Source organism: Agelaius phoeniceus, chromosome 6 (assembly GCF_051311805.1).
Source record: "Agelaius phoeniceus isolate bAgePho1 chromosome 6, bAgePho1.hap1, whole genome shotgun sequence".
NCBI lineage: Eukaryota > Metazoa > Chordata > Aves > Passeriformes > Icteridae > Agelaius > Agelaius phoeniceus.
In genome coordinates, this window is record NC_135270.1 from 27534605 (window position 1) to 27556088 (window position 21484).

General features: G+C 39.6%; 2 protein-coding genes across 2 annotated transcripts in view; both read right to left on the minus strand.

The window, feature by feature from the left end:
- Positions 1–446: 446 nt before the first annotated feature.
- On the minus strand, positions 447–20478 carry LOC129121443 (cytosolic phospholipase A2 epsilon-like). Its single transcript, XM_077180558.1, has 21 exons — positions 20452–20478; positions 20074–20157; positions 18100–18172; positions 17168–17304; positions 16286–16417; positions 13272–13312; positions 12776–12818; positions 12394–12457; positions 10981–11147; positions 10745–10837; positions 10362–10399; positions 9110–9245; positions 7566–7702; positions 6337–6559; positions 5582–5696; positions 4506–4643; positions 3937–4044; positions 3297–3488; positions 2572–2738; positions 1551–1731; positions 447–880 (listed from the first exon to the last, which is right to left on the minus strand). The coding sequence occupies exons 1-21, from the start codon at positions 20476–20478 to the stop codon at positions 642–644; spliced, it is 2535 nt and encodes an 844-aa protein (XP_077036673.1). The 3' UTR covers positions 447–641.
- Positions 20114–21484, minus strand: part of PLA2G4F (phospholipase A2 group IVF) — a 36439-nt gene continuing 35068 nt past the window's right edge. The window contains exon 21 of the mRNA XM_054634777.2: positions 20114–20157. The gene's annotated coding sequence lies outside the window, so the exon portion shown is untranslated. The remainder of the gene's footprint in view (positions 20158–21484) is intronic.

Below are 21484 nucleotides of genomic sequence, written 5' to 3' on the forward strand. Positions count from 1 at the left end.
TTATCATTCCAGTTACCTGCACCCTTGAAAGCAGAGTTTCCTTCCATTTTTTATTTTCCACAGTTGAAGTGACAGCTTTGCTTTCAATTTTCCTCAAAGGTTATTCACAAAGCTCATTGTTCACTCAATATTGGATTTCAAAAGCATCAAAAGCAAGGTATCAAAAGCAAGGGTAATTTTTTCCAGAACAACTCGCTAGCTGAGCTGAGTCCCTAGAACTTAATAAAACCCCCAAACTTAAATGATTTCAACTTCAAAGTTCTTATTTTTAATAAGATTATGCATGGCTACTTAGTATTTGAACAGTAGTTATTACTCTGCCATGCCCCAACAGGGCATGTATATTTTTCCATACAACAATCAGAAAGTTCTAAGAAAGACCAGTTTCTTAGAAATATACTTTCTTAAGAAACCATTTTTCTAAGACAAGTACCCTGTTATTTGGATAGCAGTGGGAATAAAACTGTAGCAGCAGCTACACACCAGCCATCTCACTGTTGCAGAAGTCAAAGGAGTTGGTATCACAAATTCTGTTGCCATCACAAGCACCTGTGAGCTTGCAGCAGGTGAATATTTATTAGTCCAGTACCAAAACATTTGTGTCTCTCCTTCTGATGATTTTTTTTTTTCCTAAATACACTTTAAGTGTGTTTACTCGAATTAGGTGATGAATAGTTTTTAAGTTGCTTCTTTCGCTGCACTGCAGTTCGCAGAGCCTGGAGAATTAAGTGTTTGTTATTCAGGATGTTGTAGCTGCACAGGTTAAGCAGCTTGTTGAAATTGTCTTCAGTGTATGTCAGCAGGCCAGTGCCATAGGGAGCAGCACAGTTGGACACATCCACTCTTCCCTGCTCCATCTCTGCAGGACTGCGCTCCACATCTGAAACCAGAGCCAAGCACAGCAAAGGTATTGAGGAAAGTTTCCTGGATCATGGAAAATTAGAAATAATAAAATTGGGGTGGATACATGTATTTGTAAACTGAAACTGAATTTGCCAAGTAGGTTTGTTTTTTTTTCTAGTGAAACAAACATTTCTTCTATTGCTGAACTAAAGGAAACAATCTGGCAACTTTTCAAAAATTATAGGTATCAAGGCAGCTTGTTACCCTGGCAAAGCCTTTGCTTCATTAAATGTTTTCAGCACTTTTTATTCTCAATTTTTTAATGTAAAAAAAGTAATAGGAGAATTCCAACTTTGTTAACCAAGTAAACATTATATCTCTTCATGAGACTGTGAGGTGACAGCATAAGCTACCAGTGGATATAACTTACTAGCTGTATCCTCTTCTTTATTATCAAAGTTACATGACCTGTTTCAGGTGCCAGAGGGGGTTTCCCTCAAGGTACAGCTTCTCATGTTTTTATTTTTAAACCTCTTCATTCCAATCCTTGATAAGCTGCCCAATACTGTATGCATCACAGCTGGACTGAGACTATAATAACTTAGCCAACTAGGAAGCTTGCCAGTGCCTTGTTTTGGAATAGGAACAAGTTCAATAGATCAACTGGATGAGACAATCTCAAAAAATGATTACTGCTGTCAACGTACTCGGTGCCTTGTATTTTTGGAAGGTATCACACACCAATGGAAAATAGGCCAAGACTGGTGCCTCTAAGCTGTCCTCAAACACATAACACTCCTTCAGGTGCTCCCGGTCTTCCTGGCTCAGCTCTGTGCTGGGGAATGGGATCCCATGCTCCAAACAGTACTCTGAGAATAGGTCCAGTGGCTGGCTCAACAGAGAGGAGAGATGGCAACACAAAGAGAGCTTGAAGTAAGACCACAAAACCACATAATATTTTGCTGCAATAGGCAATCTGAGATTGATTCATATGTTTATAAATAATGCTAACCATGCACTGGAACAAATGTATCATTTTAATTTTAATGTATCCTGGGTAACAGAAATTTGGTTGATTTGCTAACACTCTATATTTTTAAAGCAGGGTTACTATTTACTGAAATGTATATGACATTCAGGTCAATTTCTGTGATTTAGTGAGCACAGTAGAGGATTTGGATAGGGAAACTTTGATTATATGTTCTCATGTTCTCTTCTCAGATCACAGGTTCTTAAATATTTGTATTCAGTGTATCTAACTATGTCTTTATGTCCTCTTACAAATAAATTGCATTAATTTGAATCATATAAGCCTGTCAAGGTTTCTTCATTTGCAGAAAATAAAACCCTGACTAAAACTCATGACACCAAGAGTCAAATGTAAAAGCAAAACTTTTCATTATAAAAAAATCAAAATTATGTATTGTATATTAATTGCATTGTAGAAGTCATTTAACTATTGAGGAACTTATTACCAAGACAACATTGAATAGGATATCTTCTGTATGTCTGTGTTCATATGCTTGTCCCAGAAAGACACTGAAAAAAGCCCTAATAAATGCAGCGACATTATGGTCAGAGTTGTGAATAGTACCACTGATATGATCATTTCATTTAATAAAAACCAGACTATTTTCTGGAAGAAAAAAGAGAGAGAGACAAAAAGCTGTGGTGGTAATTCAGCTGCTGGAGTCATACAGATAAAGAATCACTGCTTCAAAACATCACCAGAGTCTGTGATCCTCCGCTGTAATTTAAGTGAAGAATGACATCCACTTTTCTCTCTGGCCTCAGAACGGGTGGGCAGCTGGTGTTGATGAAGAAAGCTGTATCTATCAGCTTGAGGTAGTCACTCATTTCATTCAGCTGGTTGGGAGAAGAATCCAGCACTGTGTCTGAAAGGCCAAAACTTCTATTATTATTATTATTATCATTATTTACAGCAGGCTCAACTCTCTTTTTTCCAAATTAGCATAAAAGAGGAGAAAGAAAATACAATTGATGCATATTCATCTTTGACACAAAGCCCACAGCTACACATTTGTCTTTGACACCATTTAAGTATTTATTTTACTAAATAAATTGCTCAACTCTGAGATCAGCAAGATGGAGCAGTTCTAAGACTCAGCTTCATCCAAAGTGATAAATTACTCTTCTTTCTCAAAATGTGTAAATTTGTGGCTATTTAAATTCCTTAGAAGCTTCAAGTCACTGTTTGATGGCTTTTCCTAGGAAGATGAGAATTCAAGCAAACATGCTGTGCTTCCTCCAAGACAGGAACATGACCAGGAATAAATCATCTAGGGCTTGGCAAAACCCATTCCACAAACATGTTAATCAAATAATATTAATCAAAATTTACCTTTATGATAAAACTTATCAAATATTTTTCCTCAGCAAGTATCAGCCCTCAAATCTCCTTCAAAGATATAACTAAAACAATTTCCAATTACCTTTCCACATGCAAAAGCTCTCATTCTCCAAGTATCTGTTATGTAGCTGCAAACCCTTGAGGAAATTGTGGTAAGTTGAAACCACTGGCCGCCCAGTCATCATTTCTCGAAGAGTTTTGGAAAGGTAACCTTTGGGGATGGATAAGCAGGTTGTCTGTTCATGAGGCTTCTTGGGCAGAGCAGGATGGCTCTCTGCAGGAAGAACAAGAAGAGGGTATGTGTCTGCATTTGGTCAGAGTGTTTCTCTGATGATAATAACAACCAAACCACCCTGGCTCCCAGCCCCTTCTGTGACTGGGTGCACACGTGGACGTGCAGGGTGTTCTGGGCAGTGGGTTTCAGTGTCACATCATCACCTTTTTCTTCCCTGTCTGGCCTCTCCCTCCCCAAAGGGCTTTGGTAACCCTCTCATGACTAACAAAGTTCCCCAGGGATGTTGCACAGTGAGCAGGACAAGGTTTTTTCCTGTTTTGCAGGACAACTGTTGGTCTCCTGCTTTTCCTTCATTCTCAAGGACTTGGTGTCCCATAAGCCAGAAATAGGACACAAAAACAAACCCTTTACTAAATGTCAGGTTTCACATTTCAGAGAGGTGTGAAGAAAACGCAGATGCAAGAGAAAAGTAATCTGAAGAACTAACCAATGTCATGCTCAGTGTCTCGAGTCCATCTGTGCCAGAAGTGTTCTGAATGACCCGAGAGGTAGACAGCATCCATAAAACTCTGGGAAAATATATTGCTCCATGTGCCTTGAAAGTTAAAAAAAAAAAAAAAAAAAGGCTCCATACTTAATATTAGTTTGAATATTTAGAGCACAGCTATGGCAACACACCTGAATCCACTCTCTGTTCTAGTTATGAAATACTATGAATTTTCCTTTAACTATCAAATGCCACGCCATTCCACACAATGTCTGGCTTATGACCAGGCCATTTTCGAAACTTGGATGTCTATAAAAGTCAGGCTGTGAGTTTAAATACTTCAGATGATCAGTTTGTGTGTGGGCATGCATGAGTTCTGTTTAGGTCATTCTGCAAGCAAATTAGTCACATTTGCCTCAAAAATTGGTTTCCTCTTTTATCACATTTGGCTGGTTCATTTGAGATTGAAATCGTATCAGATACATTCTCTGGTGTACTAATACTGCAACTTGCAGACCACCTCTGTGTAGCCAGCTCTTAAGGTGATGTTTTCTTAAGATAGTAATTACCTTCCAAGAAGCAGATGTGGGATTCTGGGATCTTCTTCATCCGGCGACCCATGAAGAACTCACTACCAAAATCCTCGGAGCGAACAAAGGCCCCATATTTCAGGAGACCCACCTCGTAAGGTGTGAACTCCACCCACTCTGCAAATAAGGCAGCAGATTTATTGCAACCACATGTAAAAATCAGCTTAGAGATTCAGAAGCTGGAAGAACAAGGCCTACAGCTTCGCCATGGTGGTGACAGACAGTTCAAACCACCATGATTTGAAACAAAAAGGTGCCCTTCAACATACATGAATGCAAAATCTAAAATCATTTCCTCTTCCAAAATCCATTCAGCCTGGTTTTCAGGTCCATTTCTAAGAAGCAAAACCTGGGGCTGAAAGTCCACTGATTGCTAAGGCCCTGCACACAGTGTGGCATTTTGGGTTCCTCTGAGTCAGCAATGACACCAGCTACCATTCATTCTAGAGACTCTCATAATCACTGCCTTGAGGATAAAAAACTCTGACCAAATCCCCTCCCCACACAGAAACCTTGGCTGGGTGCACTGGGACTGCAACTGTGCCTAGGAGCAGATAACCAGGTCCAGTTGCAGGATCTCCTGCTTCATTTGTGCTGGAAATGCTATGGGAAGAGTGATCAGGATCACTGACCGGAGCACAGAGCCCTGCCCCTCCTCAGATCCTTCTCTGGCTGCTGGGATCTGACTCCTGCTCTCACCCCTCTCCACCTCTCCTTTCTCCTCCCTGCCTTGCCCTCCTCCCCACTCTTCACAGCTCTCTTGGACTATGCTGCCTCAGCAGAAGACCCAGCAGCTGAAAGGGGCTGTGCGGGGTAGGTGGGGATGAGAGAGAAAAGAGCAGCAGTTGTGGCTCTCAAGGCTGCCAGCAAAAAGCATCTCCATGCCCCCACTGAGCAGTGTCTACAGCACAGGTATCCCCCTTCCACAGAAGACAGAGGAAAAGAAATTATTTAAAAGATTTTTTGGCTTGGACTTACAGGAAAAAGTTTTGGCATTCAATCAGCCTTAAAAGGAAACTCTTCAGAGTTATAAGACGATGTATGATAATCTATACCTTTAAAATCCAAAGTGCTAAAGTCATCCTTGACATTGAGGGACAGGTATATGGGGAGTGGATTCTGCCCCTGATTGACTGCTAGTTGTTGATCGGAGAGTTTGTGAGTACTTCCCTGTTTACAAAGAGCAAAAGTAATTGTAAAAAGATGAACATGATGCATGGACTTACTACAATATCTAAGCAGGAACTATCAGTGAAGTATCTGCTAAACCTCAGCAGGTTTTGTTCTGTGTACTTTAGCTGTTTGGCCACACAAGTGTGTGCATGAGTTTTCTGCCATGAGCTTTCACCAAGACATTGTGCTTATGGGAGCTTTGGCAAGGGGGACAGGGCAAAAATGCAAGAAATATGTCTGTACAGTCACTGGGATATGACTTGCTTTAAGGAAAGAAAGATATTTAGTCAACCTGGACCCATTTCCTTCCATACTGCTTATGGATATACATTGCTATGCCTGAACTTAGCTCTGTCACAGCCTTGTCTCCTCTGGGCGTTACTAGAATTATCACCTGACCTGAACCCCAAACTTAAAGATGGAAAATCAGTTTCCTTAACATCTTGAATTTTTGCATGCTCTGACACCTCTTCTAGATGCTCACACTTTAGGGTTACTTCATTACTTTTATTCTAAAAAGCCAAATATTAAGTCCTTCAGGTGTTTTCAGAGCCTTTTCTCTAACTGAATCAACAACCTTAGACATGGGAAGTTAGAAATCCTGTGAAATAAGAGGGAGAGAAAGAATATAAAATACCTGATGATGTAGCATACAATCAATGAAGAGTCCCCATAAATCTGTAAAGGACACCTTGTGCCCCTCTTGCTTTCTCTCACAAAGCTCATTTTCATAGTATTTCATATGATCCAAAGAGAAACAGTGCAGCTTGCTCTTGGTCACATGTTTCCTGATATCACCAACTGGCCCTCTGAGATCCTTTTGAGACCAATTTGCATCTTCATATAACTTTGACATGGTCCTGGATAAAAGAAAGGTACTGAGGTTCATCACAGGGCACATGACAATTCATTAGCCTCTAACACACATAAGCGTTTTGTTTTAGGCTACACGAGGTTCTTGCCCTCCAACTTTTACTTGGAAGAGCATTTCAAAGCTGAGGCAGAGTTTAGACTGTGTAATGATTTCTTTTTTTTCCCTGCACAAATACATTTAAAATCATCCTGGCTTGTTTGTATTTCAGAATCAAAAGAGTAATAAAGCAACACTTATAACTTAACTCGAGCTTTTGCTAGAATTACCCTTTGATTGTCCAAGCCACCTCTTCTGTCTGAGGCCAGTTCCCTCAGATGGGTCAGACCGTCTGTGAAATGTTAAGCTGGAGTTTAGCAGTGACTATTGCCCTGGCAAGTGTGAGAGCCCTCCTTGGGTGTGCAGCAGGTGGGCACCTCAGGCTCCTGGCACACATAAGGGCAGCCTAGAGCTGCCTGTACCCAGGGCTCAAGCAGATTCCAGTCATCCCCTCTCATCCCCACCCCACTTGTTCTAATTCTGTCTCACATACTTTTAGAGCAGCCCTTCAGAGGCAAAATGTTTTAAATACCCTCAACCCCTCCTAGTTTGTGCAAGGCAGTCACCAGTGAGTGCATGACTGACACTCTTGAGCGTTTCTCAGGGCTATTCTTTAAAAGTCTGCTTTCTGGAGACAAGTAAGAGTTGAGCCAGACAAATATTACAAAAGGACTTTTGAAGAGTTGCATGCAACAAGATAACAAGTTACAGGCAAACCATCCTGGCTTGTGCTCTTTTCTTTTGCTTCTGTAAACACTTCAGTGCAGTTACAGAAATACTGTCATTCTCATTAGATTTGTTTCTTGTAGGAGGGCAGTACTGAGTGATCCCATGAAACAAGTCCAAAAGGAAGCAAAGTGCCCACATCAAGCTGAGTAAATTCATCAGCAAGGCAAAATTGTTCACCAGGTTATCACTGCTAACAAAAACATAAGTACAATCCCAGCTCTCCTTACCATGTTGTGGCAGATAAACCACTGATATATGACACACAGTCCAAAACACCCAGCTCCTGGAGAGCCAGGAGGCTGCCAAACATTGCTGTCATGGATCTCACTCCCCCTGCTGCCGTCACCACTGCCACCACGGGCACCTGCTCAACACACAGAGACAGGCACAGAGTCACTCATCACCAGAGGAAATACAGGAATGATGGCCATGCAGAAAAAAAAAGTAACAGCAACACCTGGTTTTGATAAATTCACCCTCTTCTTCAGGGCAGTGCCTAGGTGTGAATTTGAGCTGTGTAAACTTTGGTGGAATTTAGCATACGCTGAAAGCATTTTCCTGGTCAGTGATGCTTTGGAAAGCCAGAAGCTATAAGTAGAGTTGGTGTGGGGAAATATATTTTCAGATTTTCTCAGTGTATTTAATTTTTCCTCAGCTCTTTCCCTCAAAACACCTTTTAAAGCTCTCGGTATAGCTAAGGTCAGAAAAGCAGCACAAAACCTGCCTGCATAATTTATTCTTCTTCTAAGTATAAATACAACATATGCTATTCTCCAGGCAGATAGTGCCCAGCTTTATAGGTTTATTCTAACACCCTCTTTCCAACCCAGATTACCTCTACCTTCCCTGATATCAGTGCTATATGTAATTTAGTTTTACTTTCCTCAGGAATGCATCAATCCTGTTATCCTTCCTCACTTTTCTGTATGGTAAAAACTGATACAACAGACATTCAGTTTTAGGAACATACGATGCCATTACCTTTAATCTTGTCTTCACTGTATTTTACCATCTACTTGTGGGTTTGGGGGGGGGTGGTCATTAATTTGGTTCAAATTTCCTTTTATTCTCATTTAATTACAAGAAGTCCTATTCTACCTGTTACTTAAGTTCATGAGCACTTTGACTTGGTTGAAAAATGCTGTCCTGCACACATCATAAAGGGTTGGGTGTGCTGGTGTGCTGGGAACTGAGCAGAGCAGTGGAGGAAATACCCCACAGGCACATTGTCCCAGACTCTTGCCCCAAGGACCACAGCCCTATAAGAGATCATTGTCTTCCAGTAACAGAGCAGCTCCCTCTGAGTTCAGGGATCCCCAGGAGAGAAGCAAGCAAGAGGTAACACCAAAAAACACACAGGACAGATGCTACTGTACTAGTGTGCTATGGGAGAGTTGCAGCCTTCCCTGTGAACCTTGTGGCAGCAGAGAAGAGGTGCCAAAGAGGAGAAATGGTCTCAGTTTAAGCAATCAATTTTCACCAGGTTTGGTTTTAGACACCAGCATGTCAGCAAATACAGCCTTTGGCTGCCCCTGAGGGAGGACAGAGGTTAGCAGAGAATAAAGGAGCTATAACTTGCCTCCTAAAAGTTCCTCTTTCATCCTCTGTGCCAAAAATTTGGATATGGTCTTAGGTGCAAGTGACAGTCTGGCCCATACTATTTAGTGTAGAATATGTGGAAGAGCTGCATGAGTAGTCATGCAAGCACATCACATCCACTTCTCTCAAAGTGGGTCATTACTTTGAGTTCCCAAGATGCTGTCCCACATACCTCATCCTCCTGCAGGTCTTCATCTAGATGAAGAAGATTTTTCAGGGCAGCAGCAACCACCTTCTTCCTTTTGTGGATGAAATTCTGCTCCTCCACACAGAGACCAAACCCCAGCCGCAAATCCAAATCCTTGCAACTACAACACACGAACAGCACAAGGGATTACCTGCAGCCATTTCAGTTGGAGACACTCAGCAAAACCAACAACAATAAACCAGTTTAAAGAAATTATACTTCCATGTATATGAAAGTCCCCCTACATAAATTAAAGCAGGTATATGGATATCCTATGTGCTATATTTGTGCCTTCCTGTGGAGATTTTAGACCAGAATTATGTCCTGAAGAATTTCACGCAATCATAAGGAAGTCAAATAAATAAAATCAAGTTATATCACATTGAACTCTGGTAGTTGGACACCTCTTCACATTCTCCTGCTGTGCATGTGCTTTCTGAAGCACAAAGGGGGCCTAAGTAGTTATTTAAACTTAATACACTTTAGTTAAAAGAGCCCTAATACCGAGTTAGGCTTATCTCTACAAAGAATTTGTGCTCTGAGTCAAAAGGTGTCTCTTAAATTGATCCCTTCTGTACATTTTCATAAATATCATGTACAGGATTCATTTTATAACCTTTATTTTCACAGGGTTCCAGTTACAAAGGTTTTTTCCAGGGGAAAAAAAAAAAAAACAACACAAAAACTTCTCTGTCTCTGCTCTGGATATTATTCAATAAAACCCTCTGCTTTACCTTCTCCTGTGACTAAGGCTTGCAATGGAGCTAACTTATCAACAGGGGGTAATGTTGCCCTTCAGAAAATCTCAGCAAGCCCAGTCAATAAATAAATTATTGTCCATGTGTTTCATTGAAAAATGACCTGTAGAGGTCTTGGAAATGCATAAAGGTGTTAGACACGTTAGAAATCTGGTATACATGAATATGTACGTATTATAGATAAAGGTTACAAGATAGAGGGATGTTTAGGTTACAAAGCATCGGCATTAGGAAAAATATTGTGCTGGTTTATACCCCATAACTAACTACCACCTATCCTATTCTAAATTCTTACCAACCAATTTAAAAGCTTTAAAAGCTTTAAAGCATTTTATTAACCATTCCCCATATTTCAGCCATCTTTATTTCCTGTTTTGAAATGAGCTACTTTAAGATGTAGCTTCCTATCATCTAACAATGATATTATGAAAGAAGAGGAGGTGACCTAAGTAATCATTCAAAAGCAATAAAAGATTTACCTATTTTCCTCATTCACAGACACTTCATAAGATTCCCCCTGAAAATCAATAATGAAAGCACCATAAATTTTAAATAGAATTGTAATTTTGTAGAAGTAGGTTTTACAGTATTAGCAATTATTCACATATATAGTATAATGATAAATTGTTGGCCTCCTCTTAAGCATTCAGCACACAATCTTTTAAACTACTTTTAAAGCAACCAGAAATTCTGAATATCCTATTTTCCCTACAAATCATAGTTATATTTCTAAGTGTATGCAGAGCTAAGCATACAAATAACTCGCTTATGCATTTTTAGTAACAAAATTACATGACCAGATATCACATATATACAGTTTACCTTGTTGAAAGAATTCCAAATACTATCAGAGGATACTCACTCTCATCACTGTCACTTTCTTTCCCAAGTCCAGAGAATGGAGAGGCACAGCCAGGGGACTACTTACATCCATTTCCCTTCTACCTGAGCCAGGCTGATTTAAAGAGGGGGAAAAAAAATTATAAGAAGAATATTATTTATAGACTCTAGACACAGAAATACCAGAAAAGGGTTAACTCATGATTCTTCTCCCAAAATTTAGGTTAGGTGTTATCACCATCCGTTAGCAAAACATACACAACAGAAAAAATGCTCCTTTGGCAGAGTCATGAGCAGTCTGGGTTGACTGTGCTTGATGTAGTGGAACTTGGTGGTTTCACTGCTTCCTGGTCTGGAGTGAGTACCTATGGAAATATCCTGGGTTTCTTCATAGGATCCTTTCATTGTGAAGGTGAAATCTCTCCCTAAGAACAAGAAGCAAACCACAGGGAGATGTTAATTGTGCCTAGTCCTGAAATTAGCAAATAAAAGTGCCCCAAGTGACATTTCAGCCTTAGTGATGCAGGCTAAGCTAAAGTTAATTTGGACCACAATGTTTTCCTTCCACTGTGACTAGTGTGCAGCACCTGGCCCTTGAGTTTCCCTGGACTGCAGGGGCTCAGAACTGACCAAATCTCAAGTCTGCAATACTCAGACAACAGATGCCAAGAGCTGATGGCAGAGTCTGGGCTGTCATCCCTGACTCCTCGAGGCCCAACCCTCCACCGACTGAGAAATGCAAAGGCATCTGTTCTGAGTATATCACCAGCCTCGAGGGGAATTTTTAGCAGGCACTTTGTACATTATTGTTTGTGTGAAAATGTGTGTGAATTGATTTGAATACCCCATAGCAGGTGTAGTATGCATGTTACCATCCTACATTCATAATTAAGTTATTTATTGTTCTACTTATTGTAAATCCCATTGAATTGCTTTGTAAATGCTAAATTATGGGATGATTGAGTACTGCTGAATCCTTTAGACAAAGGATCAAGTCTGAAGCTAAGTTTGGCAAGAGGGCCCACTCTGAAACTCACAACTCTGTGAGGATCTTCACTCCTCGCACCCTTTCCTTTTCCCTCTTTATCCTTTTGCATCCCTGGTCTCTACATAAATCATTCTAGATTTATTGTAATCTGAATTTTCTTTGCATGTTTCACACATTTAGTAGTAGAGCAAACTTTGCCATCAAACTTTGTCACATTTTTACAAACTTATATTAAACCTACACTTGCTGATACCTCTGCCAATGATTAAGTGACCTAAACCATTTGTGACACCCTGCCAAGTGACAGAGAGCATGTGTTACACTTGTGGATGCCTCTGGTAGCATTTACATCCCCTGAGCTTTCACTGAAGTCTTTCTCCTCCTGAGAGTTGTGTCACCCTTCTTTTAATTTCTGTTTTCACCAGAAAACAGATGTAAAGGTATTTCAGTTCCATCCACACCACAGTGCTGTTTCCAGATCTCCCAGCCACCTCCACAGTTTCTCTTAAGCTACAGAGTCATGTCTTCTTCTGAGGACTCTCACTATTAGCAAGTAGGTAATTCAGGAAATACCCAAGAAGCCCTGATGCAAACAGAGACTAAAACAAACCAAATGCTTATCTTGATTCAGCTACATTTCCCATAGCAGAAAAAGCAGCAACAATTTAAATCAGCAACCTCACTTTTGTAAGAGCTCTTCTTTTTTGTTTCATTCACATGTACTTCCAAACAGGAAACTTCACGAGACTGGAAGAGAGAAGCAATAAAACCACTGGTCACAGAAACAGTTCTGGATTCTCATGAGGTTCTAGGGGTCCTGTAGAAACACAAGGCTTGGCCATGATGGTCTGTGAATGTGAATAATTTGTAGAAACTGAGTATCTTGTATAAATCTTGCGAGCAGTACTGTGGTTAAGGAAGCCAAAATAACTGGAGATCTGTCATTCCATATAAATACCATTCAGTCCCCAACAGTTAACACAAGAAATTTTTCTCCCAATCTTCCAACCGCATCCTTCAATTCTGCCCCACCATAAGATTAGCAAACAAAAAAAAAAATATTACCACTAGTACACCATTAGTAATGATCTTCTCAAATACACCTGGTCTGAAAAGCAAAACCGAAAAGATTTAAATAAAAGTGTGTATTTAAGCAATAAACTTTCAAAAGCACAGTTCTCTGAGCTCAGTTTTTCCATCTGGCAAGTAACATCAGCACTTCTGTCCTTCCCCTCTATCTTGCAGCCTCTGCCAGATCACATCCCATACTTTCCCAAGGATGCTCCTTCCTTCTTATCTCTGCTGAGGAGTATCATCTCTCCTTAGGCTGAATCAGAAAATAAACATTCATTCTCAGCTATAAAGAGTAAGTGAGACTGTCACTCAAATTTAGGACAGAAAAGCAATAATGGGGAAGATGCTGAGATGAGGTGTGTGAGCTCAGGTACATGGAGCCGTGTCCCCAGTGCTGCATTACTACTCTCTAAAATGCAGTTTTCTGGTGACAAACTCTACAACATTTATGTTTTACTTACATATTTTCCAGTAGAAATTTACTTACATGTTATCCAGTAGAAATTCCACTTCTAGTTCTTCCTGATTCTGAAAATAGGACTTTTTTAAAATTTATGAATGAAGAAATATTTTCCTCTGATATGACTCTGACAATTTATTTATAACTCTTTTTCCCTTCCCACACCCTGTACATCATAATATAAACAGATAGAGATTTCTGTGGCAACACTCTGATTTCATCCCTCCACTGCTCTACTGTTTACAAACCAGCTGTACCATCACAAGAAAGAAAATATTAAGTATCATTGAATAGGGAGCAAGGGTCCTATTATTAATTAATTAGTAGGATAAGACATGGGTCAATCAATGCTGAGAAAGATAAGAATGGCAGGTGAATGATGTAGGAAAACATAATTAAGAATGAATGGACTTAGTGCAGTAAAAGGTACGGAGTATGCCTTGGTTAAAACAAAAGAATTCACAGAATAAAGTCATTAAACATTAAAAAAGGCTGGGAGAAGGGACCAGCTTGAAAAATAAAATCTGCCAGGGGAAGGGAAGAAGAGAGAAGACTGAAGCTTGTAAAGGGGAATCAGGGAAAGAGATGAGGGGAGACAAATCAAGAGGAAAAGAGACAGGAAAAATACAAGAATGAAGCAGCAATAGCGCAATAGCACACCAACTTTATAAAAGAGACTGAATAACTGAACTACTCCAGCCACTTGCTATGGGATACAGCCAATCCAGGAAATACCAGACTAAAAAAAAGTATATCAGAGAGATCTTCTGGATCACCCATAGGGAGGAAAACACTTGTTAACAGTGATATAAATCTCTTTCTGGCAAGCGATAGTAGCATTTTTTAATTTATATTCAGAATAGCTAACATTTATTGACAAATATCCCTTCTGTCGAGCTGCACATCATATTTTAACATTGTGAATTGACTGTGAAAAACATGCCAAATCTGATAATGCAGCTGCCATGGGAAAATCATCTTTAGAGTAAAGGTGCAGAACAATTTTGTATTTACTAGTTCACATCAGTAAATGAAACGTCTCTGATGGCTTCTCTGATAGCTGCATCTGGGGCATGTAATGCAGGAGCAGGTAGCTATGCTTGCTAATTTCCTCCAAAGTCTCTATTTCATGAGAATTACAGTGGTTGCAAAGTTGTAATAGAAGGCTGGTGCACAGATTTTAGAAAGCAGTCACCTTACACAGATGCAAGACAGACTGTACCAAATATTTAATTATGCCCAGACTGTATGATCCAAACTAACTGATCCTCTGTTACAACTTTGTCCAAAGAACAGCAGAAACAAGGTTCAGAAGAACCTGGCTCATACCATCTGCCCAATTCTGCTTGCCTTATGTTCCTACCCTTCTTATGCTGTTTTACACTCACACAAGTTACATTTCTAGTAAGTCCCACTCACATATTTGTGGGTGAAAAATCCAGAGCATAGCAATGGAAATACTTGTTAGGTCACAGAGAGCATGAGGCACAGCAAAGCAACCCTGCTGCTCTGACATCACCCATCTGACCTCTTCAGCCCTCCTTCTGAGATACCTTGGTAGATTAAAGAAGTCATTATGGGCAGAAGCAGCACTACAGCCTGTTATTAAGATTGCCCAGCCTGTTGCATTACTAAGACACTTTCAAAAAAATAAAATAACCCAAAGTCTTCTGAAAATCCGTATAGAGACCATGATCTGTGATGCCTCATGGGGGCCTGATTCATCACAAACTGAAGAAGGACAGCTTGACCAGGATGTTCCTGAGACAGCTCACCTGGTCTGACCCCCACCACTTCCACCTTGCTCATGGGCTACGACAGCTCTGCACATGCCTCAGAGCAAATTCAGGGCTTGAATCACACCTGGCATTATCTCAGTCACATGAGGGATTTTCTGAGGAAGGCTGTAGCCAGCTGGAACAGGTTTAATAAGCAGTCCTCAGTAAGGATTGGTCTTCTAAAAGAGTAGTTAATAAACCTCTTCAAAGCAATAGTAACATAAAAAACAGGCAAGAGTGTTTTCCAAAGAGCCTGACTGACACAGTGGTTTAGAAATAAATGGAGCATACCAATTCCTGGGAACCGTAAACTGAAACTCTTGGCAAAGTGTGAAAAAGCCCTGAAGTTGTTGAAAAAGTTGAAAAAACAGTTGAAAAAGCCCTGAACTACACCCTCCAGAGAAGGTGTTACATTGTGCAGAAGGAAATCTGAGTACATATTTGGCTCTCTTTGAAGATGAGTGTGATTTCTCCACCTCTCCTCTCAGCAACTTCGTCCACTTAGTGTTTCATAAGATACTCTGTATCTTTATTTTGGTTGTTTATACAACTAAACACTGTAATTTTGATACACATGCAGCAAATGTGTATCAAATCTTCACTCACTAAGAAAAAAAAATAAAATACTGATGATATTCTCATTCATGAAGGCCTACCTCTCCTGTGCTGGCTCAGCCCCTCTAAAATAAATTTGTAGCAAAGGAGCATAAGTAGACTTGCTGAGATTTTTTTCTTGAAGTTGTTTAGTGGAGGAGGAAAAAAACCCAAAGAGATTATCACAAGAATTAAATGCCTTATTTAGAGAGCACATTATCTGAAAGAACTGGCCAAAATCCCCAGTGAAGCTGAGAGGAGATAGCCCTAGTGAGCTACTGGCCAAAGGGTAAGAGCAACTGCCTGGAAACAAGGACAGGTTTGTTCCCACCCCTGCTCTGTCAATCTCCTACAACAGAAATGAGAACTCCTAACCAGCAGCTTCTTCATTTTTGACTCTTTTTCTCACTGATTTTTCAAAATATAGTTTTGAAATTTAAAAAAAAATAAAAAATCAAAAAAATAGGAATACTAAAAGTATTTTGCATCTTATTCCAGTCACAACAGGGGGTGTTTGTGACCCCTCTCCTAAAATCCAAGCATTCAACCTTTTTTAGTAACATCCTCTTAAACAAAGTCTTTGTGTGTGAGAACCAATTTAACGTTCAATAGAGGTAGCAACTTGAGACAAAATTCTAATCAAGAGTATTATTTTCCCTAGCCCCTCACCTCTGGATTCAACTCAAAATTCAGGTGAACTTTTTCTCCAGGTTGGATTTTAGCCACATCAAAGCGAACAGTCATAAGATGGTCATCTGGTGTAAAAGTGTCCTCATCACAGACTGTCAGCTCCAGGATGTTCTGAGCAAAGAGGCAGAGAAGGATGTAAATCACATGTTCTGGGACTACTGAGCCCAAAAGGAAGGTCCAAGCAAGAGCCAGCATTCAGCCCTCATGTCCATGTGGACAGACTCCTGTGATAGCACAGAGCTCAGCTCACAGCCCAGAGAGCAGAGTCAGGGACTAACCCTAGAGAGGTAAATCATCAGATTTGGTAACCAAAAAGAGCTCCAAAAGAAGAGGAAATATAAGGGACATATATGATGGTAACATGCACCAGACAGAGCAGAGGTTACACACACTGTTCTTCAGATCGTTTGTGGATTCAAAATCACTGCCTTGAGAAATCTTGGCATTTTGTCAGAAAGTAATAATAAAGGGAAAATTCTTAGCCCTTTAAAATGAAAGTTAAAGCACTACCAATCTCTCAATAGGATTAGATCCCTTAACAGTTCCTCAGGGCTCAGGTTACCATGAGAAGATGCAGCTCTAGTAAACTATGAGAAACTGATCCAGTTTGGACTTTGCATCACTTTCACTCTGTTTACCTATTTCTGCTAACTCTATAAACACTTTAACAGTCTTTTACAACTGTTCTGGGACACAAAGAAGCATTCAACATTATTCCAGATATTCCACAACCTTATGAGCTTAAACTACTTCTTTCAGTCAGGTTATCCATGTAAGGCTCAAGCCTTTCAAAAAGAGTTTGCCCACAGCAGGTGAAGATGCCCCCTTTAGAAAGCACTTGCTCACTGTCACAGATCCCACCTTTACTTCACTCTGTATCATGAAGTGGAAAGTTTCATTCCAGACAGGGTTTCTGCAGTTGTGTACAGTTCTTGTCTGGGCTTCCTGACATGAAGCTGTTGGCAGCCACAGCTTGACATAACAATCAGTTTGGCTCCCTGTGTTAACAACAAGTTGCACAGTTACTACAGCAGTACTTTGTTATTATTTGATTTGCCCAGTCAGGGAAAGAAAAGATTAACCTCTTGGAGACCTAGATGTTTCATTAGACCCAAAAAAACCTATTCTGGGTTTAGAGTTATTTAACTTTTCTATTTAGATATCAGTTTCAAAAAAGTCAATTTTAAACCACTAATTCTATATGATAACAAGAGCCAAAGTATTTTATTTCAACAGTGCTGAACTAAGTACTCTGGCTCTTGTGATTTTTTTAACTCCTATTTTGAAATACTTGCCACTTCCTAAAAAAATTCATGTACAACTTCACTTCTTCAAGTGGCACGTTTCAAAATTAAATGGAAATTTTAGTTTGGAAGATTTTCATCTATTTGTAATGCTAAAGTCATCCAACACGAACAGAACAGTGAAGAACACAAATACAGCAACATCCAAAGCAACTGGTTTGATTTCTCCTGTATCTTTCACAAAGATGTTCCTTCCAAAAGGGAACTGGGCAACCTGGAAAAACGGGCACTGAAGAGTTAGGAGAAAGGGAAATATCACAGAGCAGCTGATAAGGGAAGGACAACTTCTTCAACACAGTATTTCTAGTCTATTTCCTTTCTGATTTTAAGTGTTTTCTAAATTATTTTGAATTTAAATGAAAATAAATACAACTTCTTCACCCAACCCCCCCTGAAATATTACTCCAAGCAACAGGTGTACAAGAGCATTAAAATCAGGTGAGAGTAATTTTCTTGCTAAGCTATAAATGTGTCATCAGTGATACTTACCCAGATCTGCTTTGCGGAGATTTCTCATGCCGATAATTTTTACAGAAAGCCAGCACAACTGAGGCACTTCTGGCTGCAGAACAATGAGAAAGATACCTCCATTATTAGCAATTAACTCAGATAGAAATAACATTGTTTATCCTTCAACACCAAAAAGGCCAATCTATCATTATATTGCAGTGAATTTGATTTTAACTATTTAAGACATTTTCTGAGAAGAAATACTTTCTTGTGATTTGACATTGAGTAGAGATAGCCTGTCATTCACAGCTAGGGTCTACTTTAATCAAAATGAAACCTCATTAATACAACAAGCAGAACTGATACACAAGTATTAACCAGGGGGTTTATAAAGAACCAGAACTGTAGAAAGTGGGAATCACTAAAGCTCTAAACAGTGTAAGAAAATGGAAAGATGAGAATACAAGGTAAAATTGACAGTGTGTTAGAGAATGTAATTAAACACAAATAAGCAACAAAAAGCTATAATTGCATGTAAATGAACATACACCCAAAAAAAAAGGCACAAAAGCGCAAACAGACAATTCAGAATGTCTTGGCTTCATCAGGACAAACTTAGGCTGACCTGATTGATCTACCAAGGAGAAGCTCTGAGGCATAGCAATATTGACAACCTGTAGTGTAGGGTTCTACAGGGGAAGAAGGTTCTTGAAGGCTCCACAACTCTCTCCATTTTTTCTGTTCTCTCTCCAATCCCTATCACAGCTACAGAACCCTACACTCGGTTACTGGGAAAACAAGACAGTGTTGAAGAACGTCAAGAGTAAAATACTACATGCAGAAGCAACAGCTCCATTAATTAAATTAAAAGCAGCACTTAAATACCCAAAGAATCATGATTTCTGAGAAACTGCCTGCTTAGGACCTCTTTGTGTACCTCTTTATTTTGATACTCCCCATCCTGACAGAAGCAGACTAAATATCTAGAAAGCAATAAGCCACCAAGCCAAATCTTATTTACAGCCTTCTGGAACAATTCTCAACAATTTTCTCTCAGAAAGTGTCATTTGAACAAAACTACAAGGTCTGAAAGAAGCCCATCCACCTCAGCATAATTTTGGGCAGCAGTGTTTCTGGAGACGGAGGATGAAAGAAGTACATGATCCAAATTGCTGAAAGCTCAACATTTCATCCAAATACAGAAGATTAATATTTCTTCCTCAGCTTTAGTACCATCCATATCCATGAGTTTGGAGAAAACTTATTCATGAGATGGCTTAAATACTAAGCAACTATACTGACATAAACCCAATTATTATTCCATAATGCTAGCAGTTAGTGAATTGACTGCTCTCCTAGATCTAAGAAAGAGTTAGCTTCATTCTTTTCTACTGTATACAGCTAAGGAACAGAAGGATAAAACTCAGGGTCAGAAAAACATATCATACTATTTTCATTTTTCAAGTTATTAAATATATTTTTGACTAACCATTAGTCATAGGACAGAATAATTTGTAACATATCTAGAATGCACCATATTCAGTACTTTCCAAAACCAATTCATCTTCATAAAAATCAGTGTTCAGAAAAGTGTCAGACACGGGAGTAAGCCATTTTATTTGCTAATCTGCCTCCATAAAGTAAAGGAAAAACAATTTAAGGACTAAGCCTCGGGTGTTATTAGGTATGACTGCCATCATATAATCATACCACAGTAAACCAAGACTAAAATCTAGCTCTCCCAGTTCCTTGCCTAGCATTTAAACCACAAGTTCATTGTCTTCCCAACCCCTAAGTCACAGTGAATGCTTTGGACTCTAAACAGCACACTCCCAGAAGAAGCAAATATTCACTTAACTATCTGTTAATAAATGTCACCTCTCACAAAACAGTTAAGCTTGGGAGAGACCGGAAAGCTGACAGAAGAACTGCAGGTATCATCAGGGCCATGCACTATCCTTTATGCCCTGCAGCTCTCTCCTTGCAATCCAGAAGCTGCGTTCCATACAGTACCTCATTTTCAGCACTGCATGGCCTTAGATGATTCCTCCTCCTGATTCCAATCTTCCTGTGCGGATTTGCGCGGATGAACCGATCCTGGAGACAAAAAGCCAAAAGAGGGCCAGTGATGAAACCCAGCAGCCAGTAATTTTCAGTTTCTGCTCAGATTCACTATGGAAGGAGACCCTAGCATGTCTCCCATTTCTCCTCTTCATGATGGGATATATCCATCTCACCAGGACCATCTACCTGCTGCTTTTACTAATATATCTGCCTACTGTAAAGGCATTTGACATTTAAGGATCAAAATTCCTCAAGCATTTGCTTTTGATCAATCTCAACCAAGACCACCAAAAAGATTCTTCTGCCCCAGCAGTGATTTTCTCTTACCAAAGGTGAATAGGCTGATGATCCCATGGGTACCTTTGTTTCATAAAAGGCACCACTGTAAGGCTCCAGTCTGTGTGTCTCCCAGCTGGTAGGTGCTCCTGGACCACAGCTGTGGCCAGGAAGAAGAGTTGTATAGATTGACTCACGGCTCCACCTCCCACTGATCTCAAAAGCACAAATGATGCACTTGTTCTGTGCCACATAAAGACTTTTTTTTTCTTTTTTTTTTTTTTTTTTTTTTTAACACCACAGTGATTTGGAGAAAAAAGGAGATGGGTCAAGCATTTTATCACAGGGCAATTCCAGAGTCATTATCCACCACCATAAGGAGGTGGATAATAACTGAATAACTGCACACAGAGGGATCTCCTGGGGCAGTTCCAGCCCCCACCAGCTTCTCCAGTCAGATGCACAACAAGGATTTTCACCAAGTTCACTACAACTTATTGTCATGAAGTGGAGGACCTCACAGGCACTGGCAGATAGTTAAAGAAAACACCTTGTAGCTTTTCTCCTGTCTTATTGTTTTGCATAAAGGTTGTTAAGGTGTCAGTAGAGTCAACAGGAGTTTTTGCTATGGAAACGTTTTTTAGCTGAAGCGCTGCTTTCAATTAAATGATGTTAGAATCTCATAAGCTTTAACAAAAATAACTACATACCATTTTTTCAAAAGACTTTAAACATCCCCATTAAAATTGTCAAGTCTGATCTCTTTTAAATTTTATAGTAATTTCCTATTATTTTTCTGTAACAGCACTCAACATATAAAACCAAAAGGACCTAGTACTCTTATGAAAATGCAAAAATAGCACAGAAGGCAGCTATCACACTCAACATTATTAAAATCACTAAAAACAGGTGTTATTCAATAGTAAGAAATTGCAGTTGAAATAAGTTTTTTTAAAAACTCAGAATTTTTAGAATTCTAAAAAATAAAAAGTCAGAGTGAAAACCCTCTTTGAAAGCAGCAGGACATCTTAGGAAAAAATAAAAATCTGATTTTCCAACCCTTTCTAATAAAAGTATTTGAGTA

What these genes read in the sequence shown, in the direction of transcription:
- LOC129121443 (XM_077180558.1), bottom strand. Translation starts at nt 20,478, where the DNA reads ATGGGATCATCAGCCTATTCACCTTTG. An exon ending in CATGCAGTGCTGAAAATGAG is followed by an intron (nt 18,173 to 20,073) that starts GTACTGTATGGA and finishes ATTGTTCTGCAG; the next exon opens with CCAGAAGTGCCTCAGTTGTG. An exon ending in AAAGAAGAGCTCTTACAAAA is followed by an intron (nt 11,148 to 12,393) that starts GTGAGGTTGCTG and finishes TCTTGTTCTTAG; the next exon opens with GGAGAGATTTCACCTTCACA.